Here is a 24,728-nt window from a genome sequence, read left to right on the forward strand (position 1 = left end):
AAGTTGAGACATTAAGTACAGTACAAGTATATGACAAGGATTAAAAGGCAGAAAGTAACACTTACATGTGCTTAGGTGGTATTAGGCAGACCATGTGGGGAAAGAAGGTGGAGCCACACGTCTCCACTCATCTGGGGTTCTTGTCAGCATGGACTCTGCAGCTCCAACACGCATCTCTATTCTCTTCATACAGGTATTTAACTATTTCCAGCAACTTCACTGAATCCTGCATGTGTCCAACCTCAATCATTCATCTTTGCAGCATATATAATGGTATATAGTTATTTCAACTCACCCTGCTTGTCCCCTTATGCTATTGAGGTCAAGTAACTTTTCAAAGTGGTTTATGATCCATGTAGGCCTGGACACTTGTTTATCTGCTACATACATTTGTGTCCTGCTGTCCTAACTTAGTTTGATTGCTAACGAGTAAGGAGAGAGAGAGAAAAAAAAAAAGGAAGATCTTAGAAGTGGCCTTCTATAAATTCAGAGCTAGCCTGGGGAAGGCATTTATGCAGAGGGGCATTTATGTACATGTAATCTAAGTACATGTATCAAAGTACGCTGGCAGTTAGACAGGGCAGGAGACAGGCAAGACAAATAAATACAGTCATATGTTAAAGTTTGGGCACCCCTATTAATGTTAACCTTTTTTCTTTATAACAATTTTGGTTTTTGCAACAGCTATTTCAGTTTCATATACAGTGCCTACAAGTAGTATTCAACCCCCTGCAGATTTAGCAGGTTTACACATTCGGAATTAACTTGGCATTGTGACATTTGGACTGTAGATCAGCCTGGAAGTGTGAAATGCACTGCAGCAAAAAAGAATGTTATTTCTTTGTTTAATTTTTTTTTAAATTGTGAAAAGTTTATTCAGAGGGTCATTTATTATTCAACCCCTCAAACCACCAGAATTCTGTTTGGTTCCCCTAAAGTATTAAGAAGTATTTCAGGCACAAAGAACAATGAGCTTCACATGTTTGGATTAATTATCTCTTTTTCCAGCCTTTTCTGACTATTTAAGACCCTCCCCAAACTTGTGAACAGCACTCATACATGGTCAACATGGGAAAGACAAAGGAGCATTCCAAGGCCATCAGAGACAAGATCGTGGAGGGTCACAAGGCTGGCAAGGGGTACAAAACCCTTTCCAAGGAGTTGGGCCTACCTGTCTCCACTGTTGGGAGCATCATCCGGAAGTGGAAGGCTTATGGAACTACTGTTAGCCTTCCACGGCCTGGACCGCCTTTGAAAGTTTCCTCCCGTGCCGAGGCCAGGCTTGTCCGAAGAGTCAAGGCTAACCCAAGGACAACAAGGAAGGAGCTCCGGGAAGATCTCATGGCAGTGGGGACATTGGTTTCAGTCAATACCATAAGTAACGTACTCCACCGCAATGGTCTCCGTTCCAGACGAGCCCGTAAGGTACCTTTACTTTCAAAGCGTCATGTCAAGGCTCGTCTACAGTTTGCTCATGATCACTTGGAGGACTCTGAGACAGACTGGTTCAAGGTTCTCTGGTCTGATGAGACCAAGATCGAGATCTTTGGTGCCAACCACACACCTGACGTTTGGAGACTGGATGGCACTGCATACGACCCCAAGAATACCATCCCTACAGTCAAGCATGGTGGTGGCAGCATCATGCTGTGGGGCTGTTTCTCAGCCAAGGGGCCTGGCCATCTGGTCCGCATCCATGGGAAGATGGATAGCACGGCCTACCTGGAGATTTTGGCCAAGAACCTCCGCTCCTCCATAAAGGATCTTAAGATGGGTCATCATTTCATCTTCCAACAAGACAACGACCCAAAGCACACAGCCAAGAAAACCAAGGCCTGGTTCAAGAGGCAAAAAAATCAAGGTGTTGGAGTGGCCTAGTCAGTCTCCTGGCCTTAACCCAATTGAAAACTTGTGGAAGGAGCTCAAGATTAAAGTCCACATGAGACACCCAAAGAACCTAGATAACTTGGAGAAGATCTGCATGGAGGAGTGGGCCAAGATAACTCCAGGGACCTGTGCCGGCCTGATCAGGTCTTATAAAAGACGATTATTAGCTGTAATTGCAAACAAGGGTTATTCCACAAAATATTAAACCTAGGGGTTGAATAATAATAGACCCACACTTTTATGTTTAAAATTTATTAAAATTTAACTGAGCAACATAATTTTTTGGTTTGTAAGATTTATGCATCTGTTAATAAATCCTGCTGTTGTGTGAAGTTTGAAGGCTCTAACTTATTTGCATCTTATCAAACCTGCTAAATCTGCAGGGGGTTGAATACTACTTGTAGGCACTGTATCTAATAACTGATGGACTCAGTTATATTTCTGGATTCAAATGAGGTTTATTGTACTAACAGAAAATGTGCAATCTGCATTTAAACAAAATTTGACCGGTGCAAAAGTATGGGCACCTCAACATAAAAGTGACATTAATATTTCATAGATCCTCCTTTTGCAAAAATAACAGCCTCTAGTCGCTTCCTGTAGCTATTAATGAGATCCTGGATGAAGGTATTTGTGACCATTCCGGTTTACAAAACAATTCCAGTTCAGTTAAGTTTGATGGTCGCAGAGCATGGACAGCCCGCTTCAAATCATCCCACGGATGTTCAATGATATTCAGGTCTGGGGACTGGGATGGCCATTCCAGAACATTGTAATTGTTCCTCTGCATGAATGCCTGAGTAGATTTGGAGCGGTGTTTTGGATCATTGTCTTGCTGAAATATCCATCCCCTGCGTAACTTCAACTTCGTCACTGATTCTTGCACATTATTGTCAAGAATCTGCTGATACGAAGTTGAATCCATGCGACCCTCAACTTTAACAAGATTCCCGGTGCCGGCATTGGCCACACAGCCCCAAAGCATGATGGAACCTCCACCAAATTTTACTATGGGTAGCAAGTGTTTTTCTTGCAATGCTGTGTTTTTTAGCCTCCATGCATAACACCTTTTTGTATGACCAAACAACTCAATCTTTGTTTCATCAGTCCACAGGACCTTCTTCCAAAATGTAACTGGCTTGTCCAAATGTGCTTTTGCATACCTCAGGCGACTGTGGCGTGCTTGCAGAAACTGCTTCTTTCGCATCACTCTCCCATACAGCTTCTCCTTGTGCAAAGTGCGCTGTATTGTTGACGATGCACAGTGACACCATCTGCAGCAAGATGATGCTGCAGGTCTTTGGAGGTGGTCTGTGGATTGTCCTTGACTGTTCTCACCATTCTTCTTCTCTGCCTTTCTGACATTTTTCTTGGCCTGCCACTTCTGGGCTTAACAAGAACTGTACCTGTGTTCTTCCATTTCCTTACTATGTTCCTCACAATGGAAACTGACAGGTTAAATCTCTGAGACGTTTTGTATCCTTCCCCTGAAAAGCTATGTTGAATAATATTTGTTTTCAGATCATTTGAGAGTTGTTTTGAGGAGCCAATGATGCCACTCTTCATAGGAGAATCAAATAGAACTACTTGCAAGTGGCCACCTTAAATACCTTTTCTCATAATTTGATACACCTGGCTATGAAGTTCAAAGCTCAATAAGGTTACAAAGCCAATTTAGTGCTTCAGGAAGTCAGTAAAAAGTAGTTAGGAGTGTTCAAATCAAGAAAATGATAAGGGTGCCCATACTTTTGCACCGGTCAAATCTTGTTTAAATGCAGATTGCAGATTCTGTTAGTACAATAAACCTCATTTGAATGCAGAAATATAACCGAGTCCATCAGTTATTAGATATATGAAACTGAAATAGCTGTTGCAAAAACCAAAATTGTTATAAAGAAAAAAGGTTAACATTAATAGGGGTACCCAAACTTTAACATGACTGTAAATCTATTCCCTGTATATTTGGGCTACCGCAAATATTTACCATATGCATTTGTATAATTTATATCCTGGCCGCTGCATTCACACACATCCACCGCCCTGGTATTAACTCTCTACACTCCGTCCATATTGGCCCCTCACTCCTTTCCTCTCCTATGTATAGCACTCACGCTCTTTTCACATTGCTACACAGCACAGATCCATTCAGTCCCACCATTCAACATCAGAGACGCTCTCACATCACAAATCACTTAACCATCTGCTCACTCTTTCTATCCTCCTTCTAGTCGCAGGAGACATTGCTCCCAACCCTGGTTCCCCATGTTATAGAAAGTCAAACCCCCCAACTGCTACGCTCAGAAACCCCTCTAATTTTATCAATATTCCCTGCCTGCCATCTGTCTCTCTTAATTGTGCCCTTTGGAATTCTCGCTCAGTGTGTAACAAACTCTCCTTCATTCATGACGTCTTCCTTTCTAATTCTCTTAACCTTCTGGCTCTTACTGAAACCTGGATCCAGCAGTCAGACACTACCGCTGCTCTTTCATACGGGGGACTACACTTCTCCCATACCCCAAGATTAGACAATAGAGCAGGTGGAGGCCTTGGTCTGCTCCTATCATCAAAATGTACCTTTCAGGTTATCCCTCAAGTACCCTCACTTGTCTCCCCTTCTTTTGAGGTCCATGCCGTCAGACTCTACACCCCCCTACTCCATGCGAGTGGCGGTGATATATAGTCTTCCCGGCCCCTCCCATCAGTTCCTGGATCATTTTGCCACTTGGCTTCCACATTTTCTCTCCTGTGACATCCCTACCCTCATCATGGGAGATTTCAACATCCCCATTGCTCTCCCCATCTGCTACTCACCTTTTATCTCTAACCTCCTCATTTGGCCTTTTGCAGCTTACTAATTCTCCAACGCATGAAGACGGAAACTCCCTGACTTTGTCTTCTCTCGACTTTGTGCAATGGATGATTTTGCAAACTCCCCTCTCCCGCTCTGACCACAACGTTCTTTCATTCTCTATCAAGAACTGCCAGGCTGCTCAGGTCACCCCCACTGTCCATATTTATAGAAACATACAGGCCATTAACACCCAGAAACTTATGAATAACTTGCAGTCTTCATTGGCCCCTATTCTTCTCCCCCTCATGTCCTGATTCTGCATTGAAGCATTACAATGAAACACTTCAAAGTGCCCCGGATGAATTTGCTCCTCCTATACATAGAACACCACAACACAGACAGCGACAACCCTGGCACACCCTGCAAACACGTTTCCTGCAGCAGTGCTCCAGGTGCACAGAGCGTCTGTGGAGAAAATCCAACCTACCCGAAGATTTCATCCATTATATGTTTATGCTTCGAACATACAACACTGCCCTTCACCTCTCAAAACAAACCTATTTCAACACCCTCATCACCTCACTGTCCAATAACCCTAAACATCTGACACTTTTCATTCTCTACTCAACCCAAGAGTGCAGGCCCCAACCACGGACCTCCGAGCTGACGATCTGGCCAATTACTTCAAAGAAAATAATTGACCAGATCCGACAGGAAATTATCTCCCAATCACCTCATACCATGCACTGTCCTCCCTCCCCCACTGCATCTAGCTCACTCTGATTTTGAACCAGTCACAGAAGTAATCAGGCTCCTTGCATCTTCTCGCCCAACCACTTGCACCAGTGACCCATTTCCGTCACATCTACTCCAGCCCCTTTCCCCTGCTGTCATCCCTCACCTAACTAAAATATTTATCCTCTCTTCTGGTATCTTTCCCTCCTCATTTAAGCATGCCATCATACATCCACTACTTAAAAAAAATATCCCTCGACCAAAACTGTGCCGCTAACTATAGACCTGTCTCTAAATCTTTCATCTCTAAACTCCTGGAACGCCTGGTCCACTCCCATCTTATCCGCTATCTCTTTGATAACTCTTCTCAACCCTCTCCAATCCGGTTTCCGCTCTTTACACTCTACTGAAACTGCCCTCACTAAAGTCTCTAATGATCTACTAACAGCTAAATCTAACGGTCACTACTCCATGCTAATTCTCTTGGATCTCTCTGCAGCACTGACACTGTGGATCATCAGCTCCTCCTCACTATGCTCCATTCCTTTGGCCTCAAGGACACCGTTCTCTCCGACCGCTCCTTTACTGTATCTTTTGCTGGCTCCTCCTCCTCTCATCTTCCCCTTACTATTGGGGTTCCTCAAGGATCAGTCCTAGGCCCCCCTTCTCTTTGTATACTGCCCCCATTGGTCAAACAATCAGTAGATTTGGTTTCCAGTACCATCTTTAGGCTGACGACACCCAATATTCGACCTTTTCTTACTTTTGATTCTGCAAAAACTCTCTTATTCATTCTCGTCTCGACTATTGTTACTCTCTTCTAATCAGTCTCCCTCTTACCAAACTCTCCCCCCTCCAATTTGTCTTGAATGCTGCTGCCAGGATCATATTCCTCACCAATCGTTACACCGATGCCTCTACCTTGTGCCAGTCATTACACTGGCTACCCATCCACTCCAGAATCCAGTACTAACTTATTACCCTCACCCACAAAGCTCTTCATGGCTCAGCACCACCCTACATCTCCTCCCTTGTTTCAGTATACCATCCTACCCGCACCCTCCGTTCTGCTGATGACCTGAGGTTAGCATCCTCAATAATCAGAACCTTCCACTCCCGCCTCCAAGACTATACACGTGCTGCGCCAATTCTTTGGAATGCACTTCCCAGGTCAATACGATTAGTCCCCAATCCCCACAATTTTAAGCGTGCCCTGAAAACAGATTTATTTAGACTGGCCTACCGCCTCAACACATTAACCTAATCTATCCCTGTGTGGCACAGCTAAAAGTTTTTACCATAACCAGGTTCCCCGCATTATGTTCCCACATGCCTTATGCATCCATAAGCCCTCTGCATCTGTACTGTTACACACTTAACATTATGGCTGGTCCATACAATCAGGGCAACTGTTACCACCCACCTTTTCGTGTCTCCCCTTTTTTCCCTCTCAGACTGTAAGCTTGCGAGCAGGGCCCTCATTCCTCTTGGTATCTGTTATGATCTATGTGATTATTGTTATGCTGTAATGTCTATTGTCTGTACAAGTCCCCTCTGAAATGTAAAGTGCTGCGGAATATGTCGGCACTACAGAAATAAAATTTATTATTTTGATCACCAGTCATACTCCTTGTGCATTGGACGCACTGTAAATTACTATTCACAAAAAACAGAAAAAAGTATTGGTTTATTTTATTTATTTCTGTACAGAACATCTTGCCTCGTGTTTAGATGATGCCAATCTGTAAAATAAAAGATTTTTTTATTGTAAGAAAAGATTTTTTAAAGCCTGCTGCTATATGATGTGTACAGAAAAACCTTCATTAATCACACATTGCTGGAACTATAGTGCATCAGTGGTTCCTTTGAACACATCAATGTATTCAGACAATGTTAAGTTTCCATCACATGCACAGAGATGTCCCAAATTATTACGAGGCTCGAGATGTTTAGCCAAACGTGACAAATAATTGGGCTGATCAGTAACCGAACCACAAATATTGGCTCCATATACAGGAGGGTCTAGGTGATGGGCACTGGGTCATCAGAGCAGACCTGTACCCTCCCTCATCAAATGTGAGCCTGAAGGGGACTCTGAAGGTGGGTGCATATATCATGGGCAATCAGACACAGGGGCACTGGCACATACGAGTCTTGGATATAACACAGTTGTCCAAGTGATTATTTACCCAGAGGCGTAGATCACACATGATATTTTTGCTGTATAATTTTTTTTTGCAGGAAAGCTGCTTTTTACAGTACTGACAAAAGCGATGAGATGTCAGAAATTTCATGTACAAGCAGCTTTTTTTAACTGACAATTTAAGCACTACAGCAATCAGAAAGTGCAAAAACTTTATATAAAAAAACAAAACAGCTTGCTGCATTTTTGGTGAATAAAGTTAACTTAAACTTGTACTGCAGACAAATTTCACATGAAAACATCCAAGTAACGAAAAAAAGCAAGTATAAAGCCAATTGCTGCATTTTTACTGCCAGGGGTGAAGGTTTTAACTCTAGGAAAAAATAAAAAGTTGCAAAAAATGCCACGTGAACATAGCCAAAGGGGGGGAATAAGTTGGAGACATATAAATGCGAGTTTAAAATTTCCAAAAGGTAAATATGACGCTTACAGGTTTTTAATGAAGCCATTTAGAGATTATTAACAGAATTTACCTTGTTGGCAACATCAAGGGCATCATAATCTGGTGCAAGGCGAACGTATGCCTTCTTTTCACCATCAGGCCTGGAGAAGAAATAAATTAAAAAAAAAAAGCTGTCAAAAGTGTACATCCTACATGTATATGTTGCTTCAGGTCTACTCATGCATCAGTGGTTCCTTTGGAAACATCACAGTGATCAGCCAAAATACAATTTCCATCACGTGCATACGTCAGCGTATGAACACACACATCGCTCTGAGCACTCACCTGATGAGGGTGTTCACTTTGGACACATCTATGTCGTACAGTTTTTTCACGGCCTGCTTGATCTGGTGCTTATTGGCTTTGACATCAACAATGAAAACTAGAGTATTATTGTCTTCAATCTTCTTCATGGCTGACTCTGTGGTCAGAGGGAACTTGATGATGGCATAATGGTCAAGCCTAAAAGACAATAATGGCAACTATTCAAGAAAATGTAGGTCACTGAAGAGCCCCCAATAAAATAAACACCATGTAGTTGTATTTTATATATTCTGCCCTCTCTAGAAATGTTAGCCACAACAGTGTGCACAAATTTTAACAAAACAAGCCCTAAAAGCCAAACCTGGACTTTAGTAGTGGATGTCTGGCAGTGGCTCTACTTCAGGATGCAAAATTGGTCATGTCTGAATACACATTTGGGAGTGCTTAGTCACAAGATGAGCGCCATTCTTAGGTAAGGTTCGTACGACCATAATCTGGCAATATTTTTTCTATCTGTACTAGGCCAGTTTCCTGATATTTCCGGTACCGTAAAGAACTGTACCAGAGATATCCGTGTCTGTGTATCAATTTGTCACATTCATGTGGCATCCGTGTGCTATCCCCGCATCCGTGTATCGAAACAATTTGTTTCAATGTTAACCCTATGACTTTTAAAATGCACACGGATGCCATCCATGTACGGTACGTGTTTACACGGACCCATTGACTTGTATGGGTCCGGGTGATCCATGCTGTTGCTGAAAAACGGACATGTCAGCATGTTTTGCACACAGACACACGGTCTGTGAAAACACGCTGACAAGTACATAGAACCATTCATTTGAATGAGTCTACGTGTGTCAGAGTCTCCAGTATGTGAAAAAACTCACCACACGTACCGAAGACACCGACATGTGAAACCGGCCTTAGGCTATGTGCCCACGTATGCAGAAAAAACCCACACTTCTTCCCAGGAAAAACGTGCGTGTTTTTTTGCGCCTTTTTCCATGATTTTTGCATGTTTTCCCCCTGACTTTCGAGTGCGAAATTCAAGCACTTTCCAAGCGATTTGAAGCATCGCTTGGAATGTGATTGACAGGTTGGTCACACTCGTCAAACAGTGTTTGACAAGTGTGCCCAACTTTTTACTATTGAGGCTGCCTATGCAGCATCAGTAGTAAAAGTTCTAATGTAAAAAAAAAAAAAAAAAAAAAATAAAATATTCACCTTCCGGTGTCACGCGCAGCTTTCCCGGGCCTCACTGATGCTCCCGTTCCCAGTAATGCTTTGCGAGACCTTTGATGATGTTGCGGTCTCGCGAAACTGTAGCGATCTCACGAGGAATAGGGACTGCTACAGTAATCGCAAGACCGCAACGTCAAAGGTCTCGCAAAGCATTACTGGGAACAGGAGCATCGCTGAGGCCCGAGACAGCTGCGCGGGACGCCGAAAGGTGTATATAATCCGATTTTATTTATTTTTTTACAGGGATATGGTACCTAGGGCCTGGAGGACAGTCTCCTCTCCTCCACACCGTGGGTACCATTCGCACATGAGCCGCTCACTTTGTGCATGGTGGGCATAGCCACATGCAGAAAGAAAGCGGATCTCATGCATTCCTATGGGTGCGGAATCACAGCAATTCCGCAAAAAGAATGAGCATGCTGCGTTTTTTTCCGCGATGCGATTCCGCCGTGGGGGGGGGGGGGGGGGAAATCGCAGCATTAGCACAGCATGTGCAGAATGCATGGAGTACGTTCTATATGTGTTTTCACGGCAAAAATCGAGACAAAAACTCTTAAAAATCGCAACGTGTGCACACAGCCTTAAGGCGATTGTCCATTATTATCCTTACAATATAGATTGTAAGCTTGCGAGCAGGGCCCTCATTCCTCTTGGCATCTGTTGAATTGTTTGATTATTGTTATTCTTAATATCTGGTCTGTACAAGTCCCCTCTAAAATGTAAGGTGCTGCGGAATATGTTGGCGCTATAGAAATACAATTATTATCTTAGGATAGGTCATCAATGTCTGATTGGACCATGACCAACACCCCCGCCGATCAGCTGGTGTTGATGGCCGTTGGCTGGAAATACCCACCTGCAGAGAAGGCGGTCTTAGCTTATGGCTGACGCAGGGTACGGCACCATCCACCGACTCAAATCAATAGGAGGCGGATGTGCAGTACCCTGCCGTGGCCACTATCAGAAGGCGGCCAGCTCTGCAAGCAAGTACTTCCGGCCGGCGGCCACAGATACTAGCAGATCGGCAGGGGTTGCCTTGTGTCGAACCCCAACCAGACATCTATGACCTATCCCTAAGTATAGGCATAAATTTGCTGGCCACATAATGGAGGCCCTGCTAAAAGTAGGTGTCCTACATACAGGAAACAAATGTGCTCTAAGGGTGACATTTAATGGGGGCTATAGAGCTGGCAATTTTTATGCCACATCTGATCATGAGTGGTCACTTGCTCTTCTATCTACAGCCACGATTTCAACTAGCAGCCAACCATAAGTTCAGCTGGACACATTACATTTCACAAGGAAGAAGAAACCCTGGGATTACCCAAATCTAAGACTACTTTAACAGAAGATTAACACGGTGCGGATTCTGCCGCGGATCCGCAGCGGTTTTGCCGCTGCAGATCTGCAGGTGATGTACAGTACCATTAAACACTATGAAAAAAAAAAACCCGCTGTGCACATGCTGTGGATTTTTCCGCGCGGAAAAAAAAAGGCAGCATGTGACTTCTTTTGTACAGTTTTCCTGCAGTTTTCCACCTACTCCACTATAGGAATCCGCAGGTGGAAAACCACACAAAAAAAAAAAAAAAAAATAGGAAGAAATCCGCAGGCAAAACTCAGGTCATTTGACCTGCGGATTTTGTGAATTCTGCACAGAAAATGCATGCACAGAATACGCACCGTGTGCACATAGCCTTAGGGTGCATCCACATGTGCTAATGGGATTTTATACAATGCCATTACAATTTACACCATTCCAGTGCAGTAACTCAGTGAGGCAGGAAATACAAGGCAAGTACTGGCACTACAACATCCAAAGCTACATTATATTCTGACACCATGAATACCGTTTGAAATTAAAGAAAAGCCAGCTTTTCTCATCTTTATGCATTAAGGGCGTTGTCTGAGCATATAACATGGTTGTCCTAACCCCAGGAGAAATCATTGGTATCAGATTGCTGGGGTCCATCACCCGGTAACACCACCAATCTGGATTACAGCTCGGAGAGCCGGATGTAAACTCTGAATATGGCAGCATTGTTCAATGCTTTGCAGCTGCTGCCGGATCCTGCTGACCAGCTCCTATTGAATAAGAATGGATACCGAGAACTGGTTGTTAGAAAGCAAATTTAATGCATGTAAACATGGTGGTTGTGCTTTCTTGAATGGGGAAACCTAATATGTTCCCTCTAAGTAATATTCAGGAGATCGTCATATTGGACCTTTGGGTGTTGGGCTACTAAGGATGTCTTTACACACTGCGGTCGTACTGTTATGTGGGTTCTTGCCACAATTCTTTCAAAACTGCAAACATGACTGTAGCGTGTGAATAAGGCACATCAGCAAAAATAAGTGCAATCACAGACACTCAGGCTTTGATCGCTATGAAATACATCACTTGTGCCTATACACATGAGTAAAGACCCAATAATACACATGGGACACAAAAATTGCAGAAAAACACAGAGCAATTGCCAAAGATCTCCAGGTGGCACGCAGCTATCAAATTCCTAAGTAAAAAGAATGAAGACAGCTGTGATCTGACTGGTGTCTCAAGGAAATGACTTTACTCTTTTGCAGCAGCTTGTATAGCCCCCCCCCCATGGTAAGTGGGAGTCAGACACCGCAAACCGAACACCCCGGATTATAGGACAACATACTTGTTCCTGGTGGGAGCACTTTTCCTGGGGTACTTGGGTTGCCTCCTCAGCCTCAGGGTCTTCGGCCTCCGGAATGTAGGGGAGGTCCTGATTTTCTTCTTCTTGTGACTGTGTACTCCCTTCAGCACAGCCTTCTTGGCCTTAAGAGCCTTAGACTTTGCTTCAGTTTTTGGGGCGACGGCTAATTTAAAAAAAAAAAAAAAAAATATTATTTTACGTTAAGAAAAGTTTAACACAATCATATGGAATCATTTTAACATGTAAAACCTGTAAAAAAATATATATGTATGCATGGGTATTTCACAGTTATTCATTGGTTATTCCACCTGTGAATGCAATCTACATACAGACATTTTTCCAAGCCTCCTCTTCTATTCAGTATGTAGTATGAACAGAAATCACCACACACCTTGGCTGCTATCAATGGAGGTTACTAATGGTTGTCTGAGGAATGTTCTGCCTCACTGAATGGGCAAGTCATCAAGATCTGCTGCTGGCAGCTCCCTTTGCAAATGTCGACCAATGACATCCCAGATGGGAGACAAGCCTGGCCACGGTAATATGTTTAGGCCACACTGGCTGCTCAAAGTAACATGAACAACATGCGGCCTGGTGCCATTGTGTTTGGATGAAATGACCACTACCGGTCCCACGTCTGAAACAACGTTAACACCGAGCTGCCGATATAACTGGAAGGAAGAGTAGCAGAACCGAACGTTATCCCAGCCCAGACCGTAGTCCTGGGAGTAGGACCAGTGTGACGCTCCACCATGAAGGCCTCTCCATTGGGCACCGCTCTGATGGTGCAAGGAAGACGGCAATAGAGGGCTGTCCTCTTTGGAGAGGAGTCCCGCTTTTGTCTTGGTTGCACCCCGCATGGGAAGCGCAAAGAGATCTTCATGAAGGAACGTGACTGAGGCCCAGGATCAATCAATACAAGTGCTGATCAGACCATCCAGCCTGCGGTTTCCACAGCTCCACCACCTCCAGGTGTACAGCCCCCTACATACAGGCGGCCGGTACATCAGTATCATGCTGGAATCACGGGGCTCATACTTTGATCGCTGATCACATCACGTGTAGGGGCCGCCGGCTCTGGGGCCTCCTCACCCGGGGCCGCCGGCTCTGGGGCCTCCTCACCCGGGGCCGCCGGCTCTGGGGCCTCCTCACCCGGGGCCGCCGGCTCTGGGGCCTCCTCACCCGGGGCCGCCGGCTCTGGGGCCTCCTCACCCGGGGCCGCCGGCTCTGGGGCCTCCTCACCCGGGGCCGCCGGCTCTGGGGCCTCCTCACCCGGGGCCGCCGGCTCTGGGGCCTCCTCACCCGGGGCCGCCGGCTCTGGGGCCTCCTCACCCGGGGCCGCCGGCTCTGGGGCCTCCTCACCCGGGGCCGCCGGCTCTGGGGCCTCCTGCCCGGCACACGCGGCGGCCGCTTCCAGGCCTCCCCCACGGGGCGACCCGCATGGAGCCGGGCAGGGAGCTCTCCTCTCCGCACGCAGACCCTGCAGTGACCGCCGCACTGTGCACCGCTCAGCGGCCAGTGATGTGCTCGTCCTCCCGGTATATAACGCGCCTACACATCCCGCAGCTCTTACCTTGCTTCTTTACTTTCGGAGCCATCTTGAGAAAAAGGAAGGCCGACGGGTTTCTGAGGCAATATCAGCAGGGGCTGGAAGAGGAAACCACGCGAGACAACGTGGTCAACGCGCAGTGCATCATGGGTCATGTAGTTTTCTCCTAAAGTTTAGGAAACTTGAAGGTTTGAAGTCACCTGGATTCCTGGGAATTAGACCTCGTCCGGACCCCAGCCACGGCTCCCGGCAGGTGTGGGATAGGGAATCGGGTACTAAAGCCCCGGAGAGCGACACAGTGCTGCTAAATATCAGACCTCCACGGGTGCAGTAACTGCTATAACCTGGCGGTGACGCTGTGGCAAAAAGTGACAAGAGAAAGCCAGGCCGTGCTAGGCTCCACGTGTGACACCATGCTGTGGTTGGCAACGTACCTTGCCATTCATAAGATGGAGAGTCGTCTATCTATTCTAGTATATTATGGACTATCTATTCTAGTATATTATGGAGGAAGAATCGTGTCCCCTACAGTCTCTTTCTTTGCACTTTAGCAAAAATTGTGTACAGCGCTCTGTCGTTACATGTTAGCTTAGCTAATGGTGGCTCATGATGATTTAATGCACCACTCCAGCGGTTTTCTCTTTTATTGCAGCGCTGGAGTGGTGCCACTAATCTAAGTTCCCTGCCATTAAGTCATATATTCACCAGCGCCATCTTCTGCTGCTACCTGCCTGCCTGGTCGTTCACCAGCAGTTTGTGACCTACAGGTTGTTCGCTGGACGAGCCGGAGGTCGCGTTTCAATACAAGTCTATGAGATCCTCGGTGTGGCCTTATTCTGGCTCTCATACACTGACAGCTTGTGACCGTTACCTCGGACTTCCAGTCAGTCAGAAGTTGTATTCATGTAATCAGTAAAATGTCTTTCATGTACTATGTGTATGTCTGTCTATTATCTGCAACATAGGGAGTGGTATCATCTCTGTAGGGAATGTTAGTTTCCTTTCCCCAATCTTTTCAGACTTTTTTTCCCTTCCTTGTTTTGTTCCCAAATAAAGCAGAGTAAACTAATGATAAGAACTGAATGAGTTAAATGAATTCTGCTGAACTTTATCTTTTCTTCGAGGAGATGTCTCAGACATCTCCCTTGTGAACCAAGGTCAAATATTTCCTGCTTACATGGCAAAGCTGTTGTAGAAGTAACTATTTTTCTTTTCTTTATTGCGCATGTCTGTAAATGTCTAAATTCTTTGCTATAAAAGATGGAAGCCTAACTGATAAGCCAGAGGCGCGCAGCAGGCATCCCGAGTTGTATCATACAGCTTGTGTCTGTGTTATTCTTCTCAACGGAGCAATCAATTAAAGACATATGGTGCCTTACACCCAAGAACATCGGTCCTTCAGATGAAAGAGATATCTGAGGGATCCCGACAGTTTCCTGGCACCCGAAACAGGGACCTGATATAGGCACCTCTCCAAGACTACCCGATCTACAGACCACTCCAGTTACTGATGAAATTGTGAACAGCAGACCTAAACACCTGGCCAGGTAAGAGATCAATTTTTCTCTTCTCTGCTCTTCATAATGTATCATTATAACTAAGGTCCGTATAAAGGGGAATCTAGTAGAGGAGGGGGCCGTAAGATCAGGTCCATATAAGAACTCTGAGGAAATCGGGTGTGACACGCATATGTAATTTCTGCTCGAATGAGAGGTTACTGTAGGTTCTGTCTGTGCACAGCTATTTTTAGAAAAAGAGCTGATGCAAATCGAAATGGGAGAGGTCTGACATTACGGAATATAAGGCTGGGTGAACAGTTCATGCTGCAAAGCCCCGACGGACAAGTTCTCCACAATAGAAGATTCCGTGTTAGGAATCAGGGAGGTTGTTGAATGGCTACTTTGATTTGAAAGGTTGTGGAAAGTAGAAAAATAAGCTGCACAGTAGGTATTCGTTCAAAGAGTGGTGATATTGCCTAACTGGGTTATGTGACAGCGTCCTTTCGGGGAGGTCACCGCCTAAGCTTAAATCAACACCCTTTACGAATAAACCTTGTGACAGATAAGAGTGTGACCGAATGAGCACAGGACCACGAAATGAGCCTGTGACAGGATATGACTGAAGAACCCCGATAAATGGATACTTTGTTTACAATCCTGTGTGTTGTGGGAGTGTTACTGTTCGGATGCTACCTAGCATATAAGTACACGAGACACGTAGTACAAGGAGGAACAGACACCCCGTTTAACCTGTTGGCACCTTAGGAAGAAGGTAACGAGGTATAGTAGAGCCTAGTCTTGAGCTTACCCAATACACCACCTAAGGAAGAGAGGATTAACAGGAAAGAAACAAGAAAAACAGGATAAGAATAAAAGATAAAATGGGGAACAATCAGGGAAAGACACCCGAAGAAGGAGACCGGTTATGTGATATAATTGAGGATAGATATGGAAGTAGTGCAGCAAAGAACCTGGAAAAAGTATTAATCAAATCCAAAGTGCAAGGTAGGCAGGCTGTGTGAATCCTTGTATATATGTCTATGAGAACCTCTGAATAAGATGAGAGATGAGTAATTGAGTATAAAAAAAAAAAATCAGTGAATGAGCACGTATGAATGAATCATCACACATCATTTTTGTGTCAAGAGATTTGTGACCTTTCTAGTTGTGGTGGAATCCCGGACAGATGCGTTATAGATATTTCAAATCCACATCTGAGACTGAATGAATTGAGTAATGATATAGTTCGTGTTATATGTGGCATTACATTGTAAAGTTTCCTGAATGCATTTGGCCAGAAAAAGGGCAAGGCATGGTTAATCTCATTATACAGTTATCTGCCCTTACAGTGAAATCCCGTGATTTTGAGTTTCTTTGTAGAAATTGATTTTGATAACTCTAAAGAACTACAGAATTCTGTGAAGGACGACGCTGCATTCTGACGGGAGGGAGGAAGGATGGCGCTGCGCAGTTTTTCTTCTCCCTTCGCTCTTATCTCTGCTGAGTGTGAGCTGTGCTCAAAATTCTCTGTAATTCTATCCGTAAGGTACGCGCTGAAAGATTTGTGCATTTTAAAGCAACAGTACTTAATTGAAGATTGGAAGTTAAAAGTAAGATATGGTGCCTAATTTAGGAGGGAATTGTAAGTGATTGTTTGGTCATTGTGATTGCTTGGTCATTAATGTGTTTGAACCTGCTTCTAGTTGTGTGATTGATTTGTATAGCAAATTGTGTCAAATTACAAAAGACAGAGAAGGAAGGAAGCAGTAAAACAAGTGGGACAAATATTGAAAAAGGCAAAAATACCAGAGTGTGAATGTTTGGATGTACAAAAAGGCACAGACAAGGGAAGAAAATAGCAAGTGAATAAATGATGCTTGAGAATGTGCAGCAGTATGGAAGGTGTATTATGAATGTTTGATTGACAAAGTGTAACCAGAGACCCAGACAAAACAGATGGACTTGTAAACACTGTGGTCAGACTCAGACAAACCCAGACTGAATAGCTACTTGTGTGACCTGTGCTACTGACCTAAGCGAATTGCACTAAATCCTATCCAGACAAGATCATAAGAAGCTGACATAATAGTGTGGGTAGTGGGGACATTGGCCCTTGAGGAGTAAGCTGACAGTAGACATCAGACGACCAACCCCATCAGTACCTAGAAGTGTGACTAGAATAAGAAAGATGCAGGTGTATTATCCCTGGAGCCCCTCTGACCAGCTAGCTTTGCTGAAGCAGCTGCCTGACCCTGAAGACCAACCATTCCCGTTTTACAAACACATAAAGGAAGTACAGCAGACATATAAGTGTACCTGGGCAGACCTAGAGAGGTTGGTGAGTTTAAAGGCAGGTGACGCACTAGATCATATAATTAAGACACATACAGATGTGACAAAGGATCAGGCTTGGGGCATGGATGATAAATCTGCACGATCTGGGGAGACGTACTGTGAGTCACTAAGACAATGGGCTGCAGTGGAACAATCAGAGCCGTCTGTACTCCTGACTAATGTGACACAGCAAAAAGGAGAGAGTGTAGAGATGTACTTTGGACGGTTACAGCTGAAATGGGCAGACATGGGGTACATTTGCATAAACCCACTTGATGTTAGAATACTGGTGAATGCATTCATTGACGGTATGAACAAAGACTTACCAGACGCAGTACAGACAGTCAGACCTGAATGGAGATATGTAGATCCGAAAGACCTCCTTAAGGTAGCTAAAGAAATTGAGCAAACAAGGACAATAAGACAACCTGTCATGTATGCTGGAGCACAAGGAAAAAAGTGGAGACGTAATAGGGAAGGCATGTGAGATCACACTGACGTTTCTTTTGACAATCTATTCCCCACATGACATCCATGCCATACTCCTACAAGTTCAACCAAAACATCTGTCTATGGCCAGACAGCTCCGACTTGAGTGTGCTCTACTAATTCCTGAGTATGTCACTACTCACAAGATGTAACGTTCTGAATCCAGCCACCCTCCTGCCTGTGGATTCAGAAAAGGGGGAATTGGTGACCGTATTAGCGAGTGAGGAAGGATACTTTGACATCACGCATGAACATGTCTGCATAGAACTGATGAGTCAGGAGACAGTTGGGTTTGCACACATTCATGAAAAACCTGTTCCTAATGCAGACTTTGAGTTTCTTTTTTGTAGATGGCCCCAGATACCACCAGGATGGACTATTCTACACTGGATATGCAGTAGTATCCTCACATGAGGTAATCCGAGCGGAACCACTCTCTCCTCACATGTCGGCGCAGGAGCCAGAGTTGAATGCACTCACTGAGGCGTGTAGAGCCGCTGCAGGTAAAGTCGCTAATATTTTCACAGATTCGAAGCCCATTAAAAATGCAGAGCTGGTGAAACAATTGATGGAGGCATTGATGTTACCAGTCCAGGTTGGCATTGTCAAGGTAAAAGCACACACAAAGGTGACTCCGTGGAGGTAGAGGGCAATAGAAGGGCGAACGAGGCTGCTAAAATAGCACAAGGCGGCCTAGAGAGAGCAGTGGACGGTGGCGGGGAGTCAGCGTATTCCAGCCACATTGGGTCTAGATGTCCTGAAATCCCTCCAGCATAAAGCTGCCCAAACAGAGAAGGTACACCGGGGGAGACTGGGAGCTGAGCTGAACTCAAATGGAGTATGGGAGAATAAGGATAAAATGTGCCCACCAAAGTCCCTGTTCCCAATCATGGCGCAAGCAGCACATGGCCCCAATCACACCTCAAAAAGTCACATGTGTGCCATGGTAGATGCCTTCTGGATCGCTCCTGGTTTCAGTTACGCAGCCGCGAAACTTGTACAATCATGCCTCATCTGTGCAAAGCACAACCCAGGTAAAACAGTAAAAGTCCCTAAGAAAGCGACACCTAGGCCTCTCTACCCGTTTCAGAGATGGCAGATTGACGACATACAGCTACCAAGGTAGGAGTGTATGCAAATATCCTAGTATGTGTAGATCTCTTCTCTGGTTGGCCGGAAGCCTATCCGGTAAAACGTGCAAATGCTAAAATGACTACAGACAAACTGATGAAAGAACTGATCTGCAGGTATGGTGTCCCAGAAACCACAGAAACAGATAGGGCTGCACACTTCAGGGGAGAAATAAAGAGGGAAGTCATGCAGGCCCCGGGTGTACAGCAAACATTTCATACACCATATAGGCCACAAGGTAGAGGGAAAGTGGAAAGACTAAATGGGACACAAACTGAAAATTCAAAAGGCCATGGCAGACACAGGAAAGAGCTGGGTGGAGTGCTTGCCTCTTGCACTCTTTTCAGTCAGACACACTCCAAATAGAAACACAGGCTTGTCTCCTTCTGAAGTCCTGAGACTTAGAGATCAGTATGATAAAGACAATGATCCTACTAAAGATAGTTGGTGGTCAGACACTTTCTCCTTTCTTAATCCAGCTAATTGGTTTAAGGGTATTGGAGGCTGGATAGCTGGGATTATACTAAGTTTATTACGTATTGCCGTTTGTCTCCTTATAATATATGTGCTATTGAAACTTGTTTTTTGGTGTATCTCTGTATGCAAGAAAAGATGTAGAAATAGCTAAGGAAGTTTGACTGTAAACAACAAGAATTTAACTATTATTCCTTTGAGTCCTAGATTGACATCTCATTTCTGGCATGAAGGAGCGTACTCTTGCAATGATGGACGTGGCTTCAGTATCTGGGGGATGGAGAAGGTAGAAGACCTGTCTCCCTCGGGCAACCCGTCGGCCTGGGATAGTACCTGGTGAACGAGCCACTATCCGCTGTTGTTGCAGGATCCAGTGTTCCAGATTGTGGAAAATGAAGATGTCAAAGGGGGGAATGATAAGAACTGAATGAGTTAAATGAATTCTGCTGAACTTTATCTTTTCTTCGAGGAGATGTCTCAGACATCTCCCTTGTGAACCAAGGTCAAATATTTCCTGCTTACATGGCAAAGCTGTTGTAGAAGTAACTATTTTTCTTTTCTTTATTGCGCATGTCTGTAAATGTCTAAATTCTTTGCTATAAAAGATGGAAGCCTAACTGATAAGCCAGAGGCGCGCAGCAGGCATCCCGAGTCGTATCATACAGCTTGTGTCTGTGTTATTCTTCTCGACGGAGCAATCAATTAGAGACATATGGTGCCTTACACCCAAGAACATCGGTCCTTCAGATGAAAGAGATATCTGAGGGATCCCGACACTACCTAATCCTTTTTCTCCTGTATTTTTCCCAATTCCCTTTCCCGGTCTAGTTTTTGTGTGTTAAAATGTAAAAATGTTAATAAAGTTTGTTTGAAAAAGAAGTTTGTGGACACAAGTTGGCACTGGGAAGAGCTGAAGATGGCAGCTGGTAAATATAAGGGCTCATCCCCATTTGCAATAAAAAAAAGGTCCGATTTCTGGACTGTAAAAAAGCGAGGAGTGCTATGCGAGTGTCATGCGATTTCTATGCGATTTTTAATCTTTCCATCAGTTTTACATCCGTATGCAATCCTTTTTTTTCCTCAGCAACTATTTTTCTACAGTCATTTACAGGACCATTTACAGGGTTCTGTGACACATAATGGTAATGTATCCATTTAAAACGGATGGTCCATTTTTCGTCCGCTTTTTAATCGCACCCATTGACTTGCATTGGCGATTTTCAAACAAAAATTGCAGCATGCTGCGATTTTTTTCTCTGTCCGATTTCGGATGGGAAAAAAAATCGCAAGTGAGATGTCACCCATTGACTAACATTGGTCAGAGTGCAATCCGATTTTTATTCGGATTGCACTCGTCCGATTTTCTCTCCAGTGAGTATGAGCCTTAGGGTCACGTCACATTTAGCGATGCACCAGCGATCCCGACCACGATACGACCCGGTCAGGATCGCTGGTGCATCGCTAAATGGTCGCTAGTGAGCTGCCATACAGGCAGATCTCACCAGCGACAGCAGCGGTCAGGGGTCGTTACTTACCTGTCAGACGCGGCGATGAAGACGTCCTCCCGCCCGCGTCCACGCGTCGCTCGTCGGCGCCAGCAGGAAGCGGCCAACGAGAAACGGTCCAGGACGTTCTCGCGTGATCAGCGGTAACTAGCGGGGAGCCGGTCGGAGGTAAGTGTCACACATAGCGATATCGCTAGCAATATCGCTGCTGCGTCATAAAATCGGTGATGCTTTAGCGATATTGCTAGCGATATCGCTATGTGTGAAGCCCCCTTTAGACTGTGCAGGAGCCATAGATTAGTGATAACACTCTAGCACTGAACTAAAACTCTGAAATGGTGCCTTAAAGGGAAGGTGCCGTGTTTTTTCATAGTTTAATGTAAAAAAGAAAATAGTATAAAAAGATATTGTCCCCTAAGCTTGACTCAGTGGTGTGTATGGATTTTTTTTTTCTGTAGTAATGCAGCCACTGGGGGCTGCCATCTTACCTTTCTGGCTGCTGAACGACACTTTCCATGCTCAATTACGGCAGTCCCTGGGCATAAGAGATAATAGCTCCCGACTCCTATCTGTATCATTGCAGCAGCATCAGGAGTGAACTGGGCACGCCTCTGTGGCAGCTCAATTCACAGCTGTAGGTGTGGCCAGGCGCCATCTTATTAGAGCCCAGTGCTTTCCTATTACCTCCATTTACACTCTATTGCAAGCACTGTTATTACTGAGGCTGTACTGTTCCAGCATAACGGCTTGGATGTTCACTCTGCACATACCAGCTGCAGGAGAGGAACCAGGACCAGCTGCTGAAGACCGAGCTACTCTTTCCAAAACACACGGCCAGCTGCTGCCCCTGCAAAACATAAGAAGAGCTGCAGCCCCTGCTGTTTCAAAATACTTGGCCATCTGCTGGACATCTAATCCTAACTTGTGTGATACTGACTGCAGAAGCGTGTATCTAATCCTCTCCTGTGTGATACTGACTGCTGAGCCGTGTATCTAATCCTCTCCTGTGTGATACTGACTGCTGAGCTGTATCTAATCCTCTCCTGTGTGATACTGACTGCAGAGGTGTGTATCTAATCCTATCCTGTGTGATACTGTGAGCTGAGCCGTGTATCTAATCCTCTCCTGTGTGATACTGCCTGCTGAGCCGTGTATCTAATCTTCTCCTGTGTGATACTGTCTGCTGAGCCGTGTATCTAATCCTCTCCTGTGTGATACTGTCTGCTGAGCCGTGTATCTAATCCTATCCTGTGTGATACTGATTGCTGAGCTGTGTATCTAATCCTCTCCTGTGTGATACTGTGAGCTGAGCCATGTATCTAATCCTCTCCTGTGTGATACTGTCTGCTGAACCGTGTATCTAATCCTCTCCTGTGTGATACTGACTGCTGAGCCGTGTATCTAATCCTATCCTGTGTGATACTGTCTGCTGAGCCGTTTATCTAATCCTATCCTGTGTGATTCTGTCTGCTGAGCCGTGTATCTAATCCTATCCTGTGTGATACTGCCTGCTGAGCCGTGTATCTAATCCTCTCCTGTGTTCTACTGACTGCTGAGCGGTGTATCTAATCCTATCCTGTGTGATACTGACTGCTGAGCCGTGTGTCTAATCCTATCCCGTGTGATACTGCTCTTCTGAAATACTCTGTGCTGCTGTCACCCTGCTTCCCGACCATATATCTCCCTCTGTGCCCCCCATAGACCAGTACACTGCTCTCCTGAAATACTCTGTGCTGCTGTCACCCGGCTCCCCCACCATATATCTCCCTCTGTGCCCCCCATAGACCAGTACACTGCTCTCCTGAAATACTCTGTGCTGCTGTCACCCTGCTCCCCCATATATCTCCCTCTGTGGCCTCCATAGACCAGTACACTGCTCTCCTGAAATACTCTGTGCTGCTGTCACCCTGCTCCTCCCCCATATATCTCCCTCTGTGCCCCCCATAGACCAGTACACTGCTCTCCTGAAATACTCTGTGCTGCTGTCACCCTGCTCCTCCACCATATATCTCCCTCTGTGACCCCCATAGACCAGCGCACTGCTCTCCTGAAATACTCTGTGCTGCTGTCACCCTGCTCCCAGAATCCTTGCTGCCTGCCATCCTCGGTGACCGAAGACCCCATTCCTCTCCTCAGATCCCGTCCCGGTGATGTGTGAAAGCGAGGCGACAGGGGCCTGATGTATGGTGGAAGGAGCAGGGCGACAGCAGCACAGAGTGTTTCAGGAGAGCAGTGTGCTTGTCTATGGGGGGCACCCTGTTCGGTGCCAGGGATTGTACATAGAGCGCGGTGTTTTATACACATGGATGGACCGTCTTCTTGTCTGCTCCACAGAAATCCAGGAAACATGTCTGCTGATTGATGGCCTGTTCTGATCCATACTTTACATGCAAAGACAGTCAGCAACTTTGCAGGCCCCATCAAAATGGCTGCTCACTGTGTTCCTAGATGTCATCCTATCTTTTCCCTTAGCAAACACCAAGAAGGGGAGGAGAGGAGTGACACCACACCCATGTCAGCAGACTCCGCCCATAATTACTGCAGTGCAGTAATGTGAGCTAGTTGTACACTAGGTTTTTGTGCCAAATTTCAGTAGCTGCTCCCCCTAGTGTTAACAAGTGGAAATGCCAAACTTTTTAAAATTATTTTTCATATTTTACAAAATTAAAAACAAATGATAATATTTTTTAAGAAAATGTAAACATTAATTCTTCACACTTTTTCAATTGCTGAAAAAAAAATTTTTGGATGGCACCTTCCCTTTAAAGAGAACCTCTCATGTTGAAAATTGTATCTGATCTGCAGACGGGATGTTCTAGAGCAGGAGGAGCTGATCAGATTGATGGACATTTTTTATTTGTGGAAAAAGTTGCAGTAAAACTTGCATCTCATTCATTAAAGTCACTATAGTACGAGCCTCCACACAGCCTCATATACAGCATGAGCCCTCATATTGCCTCCTTTGTAGAGTAGGAGCCCTTAAAGGTCCTTCAATATACAGCATAAGCCTCCACATAGCTTCCTAAATACAGCATGAGCCCTCATATAGCCTCTTATATATAGTATGAGCCCTGACATTTCCTCTAATATACACCATGAGCCCCCACATACCCTCCTATATACAGTGAGTCCCCCATAGCCTCCAAAACACGGTACAGTTTGAGCCCCAACATAGCATCCAATACACTGTATGAGACAACACAGTCTCCTATCTACATGTAAACATCACATACAGTGGGTACGGAAAGACACCTTTAAATTTTTGACTCTTTGTTTCTTGCAGCCGTTTGGTAAATTCAAAAAAGTTCATTTCTTTTTCTCATTAATGTACACTCTTGCACCCCATTCTGACTGAAAAAAAAAACAAACGTAGAAATTTTTGCATATTTATTAAAAAAAGGAAAACTGAAATATTACATGGTCATAAGTATTCAGACCCTTCACTCAGTATTGAGTAGAAGCACCCTTTTGAGCTAGTGGAGCGCCCCGCGAGGCCTGG

General features: G+C 45.0%; 1 protein-coding gene and 3 non-coding genes across 4 annotated transcripts; all 4 read right to left on the bottom strand.

The window, feature by feature from the left end:
• Nucleotides 1–7,081: 7,081 nt before the first annotated feature.
• Nucleotides 7,082–13,979, bottom strand: RPL23A (ribosomal protein L23a). Its single transcript, XM_073565512.1, has 5 exons — nt 13,822–13,979; nt 12,231–12,411; nt 8,344–8,520; nt 8,090–8,159; nt 7,082–7,155 (listed from the first exon to the last, which is right to left on the bottom strand). Exons 1-5 carry the CDS (start codon nt 13,844–13,846, stop codon nt 7,141–7,143), a joined length of 468 nt encoding a protein of 155 aa, XP_073421613.1. The 5' UTR covers nt 13,847–13,979; the 3' UTR covers nt 7,082–7,140.
• On the bottom strand, nt 7,262–7,327 carry LOC141081790 (small nucleolar RNA SNORD42). Its single transcript, XR_012230060.1, has one exon. It is a non-coding gene; the product is annotated as a small nucleolar RNA SNORD42 (small nucleolar RNA).
• Nucleotides 8,238–8,303, bottom strand: LOC141081791 (small nucleolar RNA SNORD42). Its single transcript, XR_012230062.1, has one exon. It is a non-coding gene; the product is annotated as a small nucleolar RNA SNORD42 (small nucleolar RNA).
• Nucleotides 11,904–11,975, bottom strand: LOC141081792 (small nucleolar RNA Z17). The gene has a single exon (XR_012230063.1). It is a non-coding gene; the product is annotated as a small nucleolar RNA Z17 (small nucleolar RNA).
• Nucleotides 13,980–24,728: the final 10,749 nt, after the last annotated feature.

The sequence above is a fragment of the Dendrobates tinctorius genome, unplaced genomic scaffold (assembly GCF_039654945.1).
Source record: "Dendrobates tinctorius isolate UK_male_01 unplaced genomic scaffold, ASM3965494v1 ptg000016l, whole genome shotgun sequence".
NCBI lineage: Eukaryota > Metazoa > Chordata > Amphibia > Anura > Dendrobatidae > Dendrobates > Dendrobates tinctorius.

Coding starts and splice junctions, on each gene's coding strand:
- RPL23A (XM_073565512.1), bottom strand. CDS start 13,846: ATGGCTCCGAAAGTAAAGAAGCAAG. Junction 12,412..13,821: donor TCCGAAAGTAAAGAAGCAAG/GTAAGAGCTGCG, acceptor TTTTTAAATTAG/CCGTCGCCCCAAAAACTGAA. Junction 8,160..8,343: donor AAAGTGAACACCCTCATCAG/GTGAGTGCTCAG, acceptor TTTCTTCTCCAG/GCCTGATGGTGAAAAGAAGG.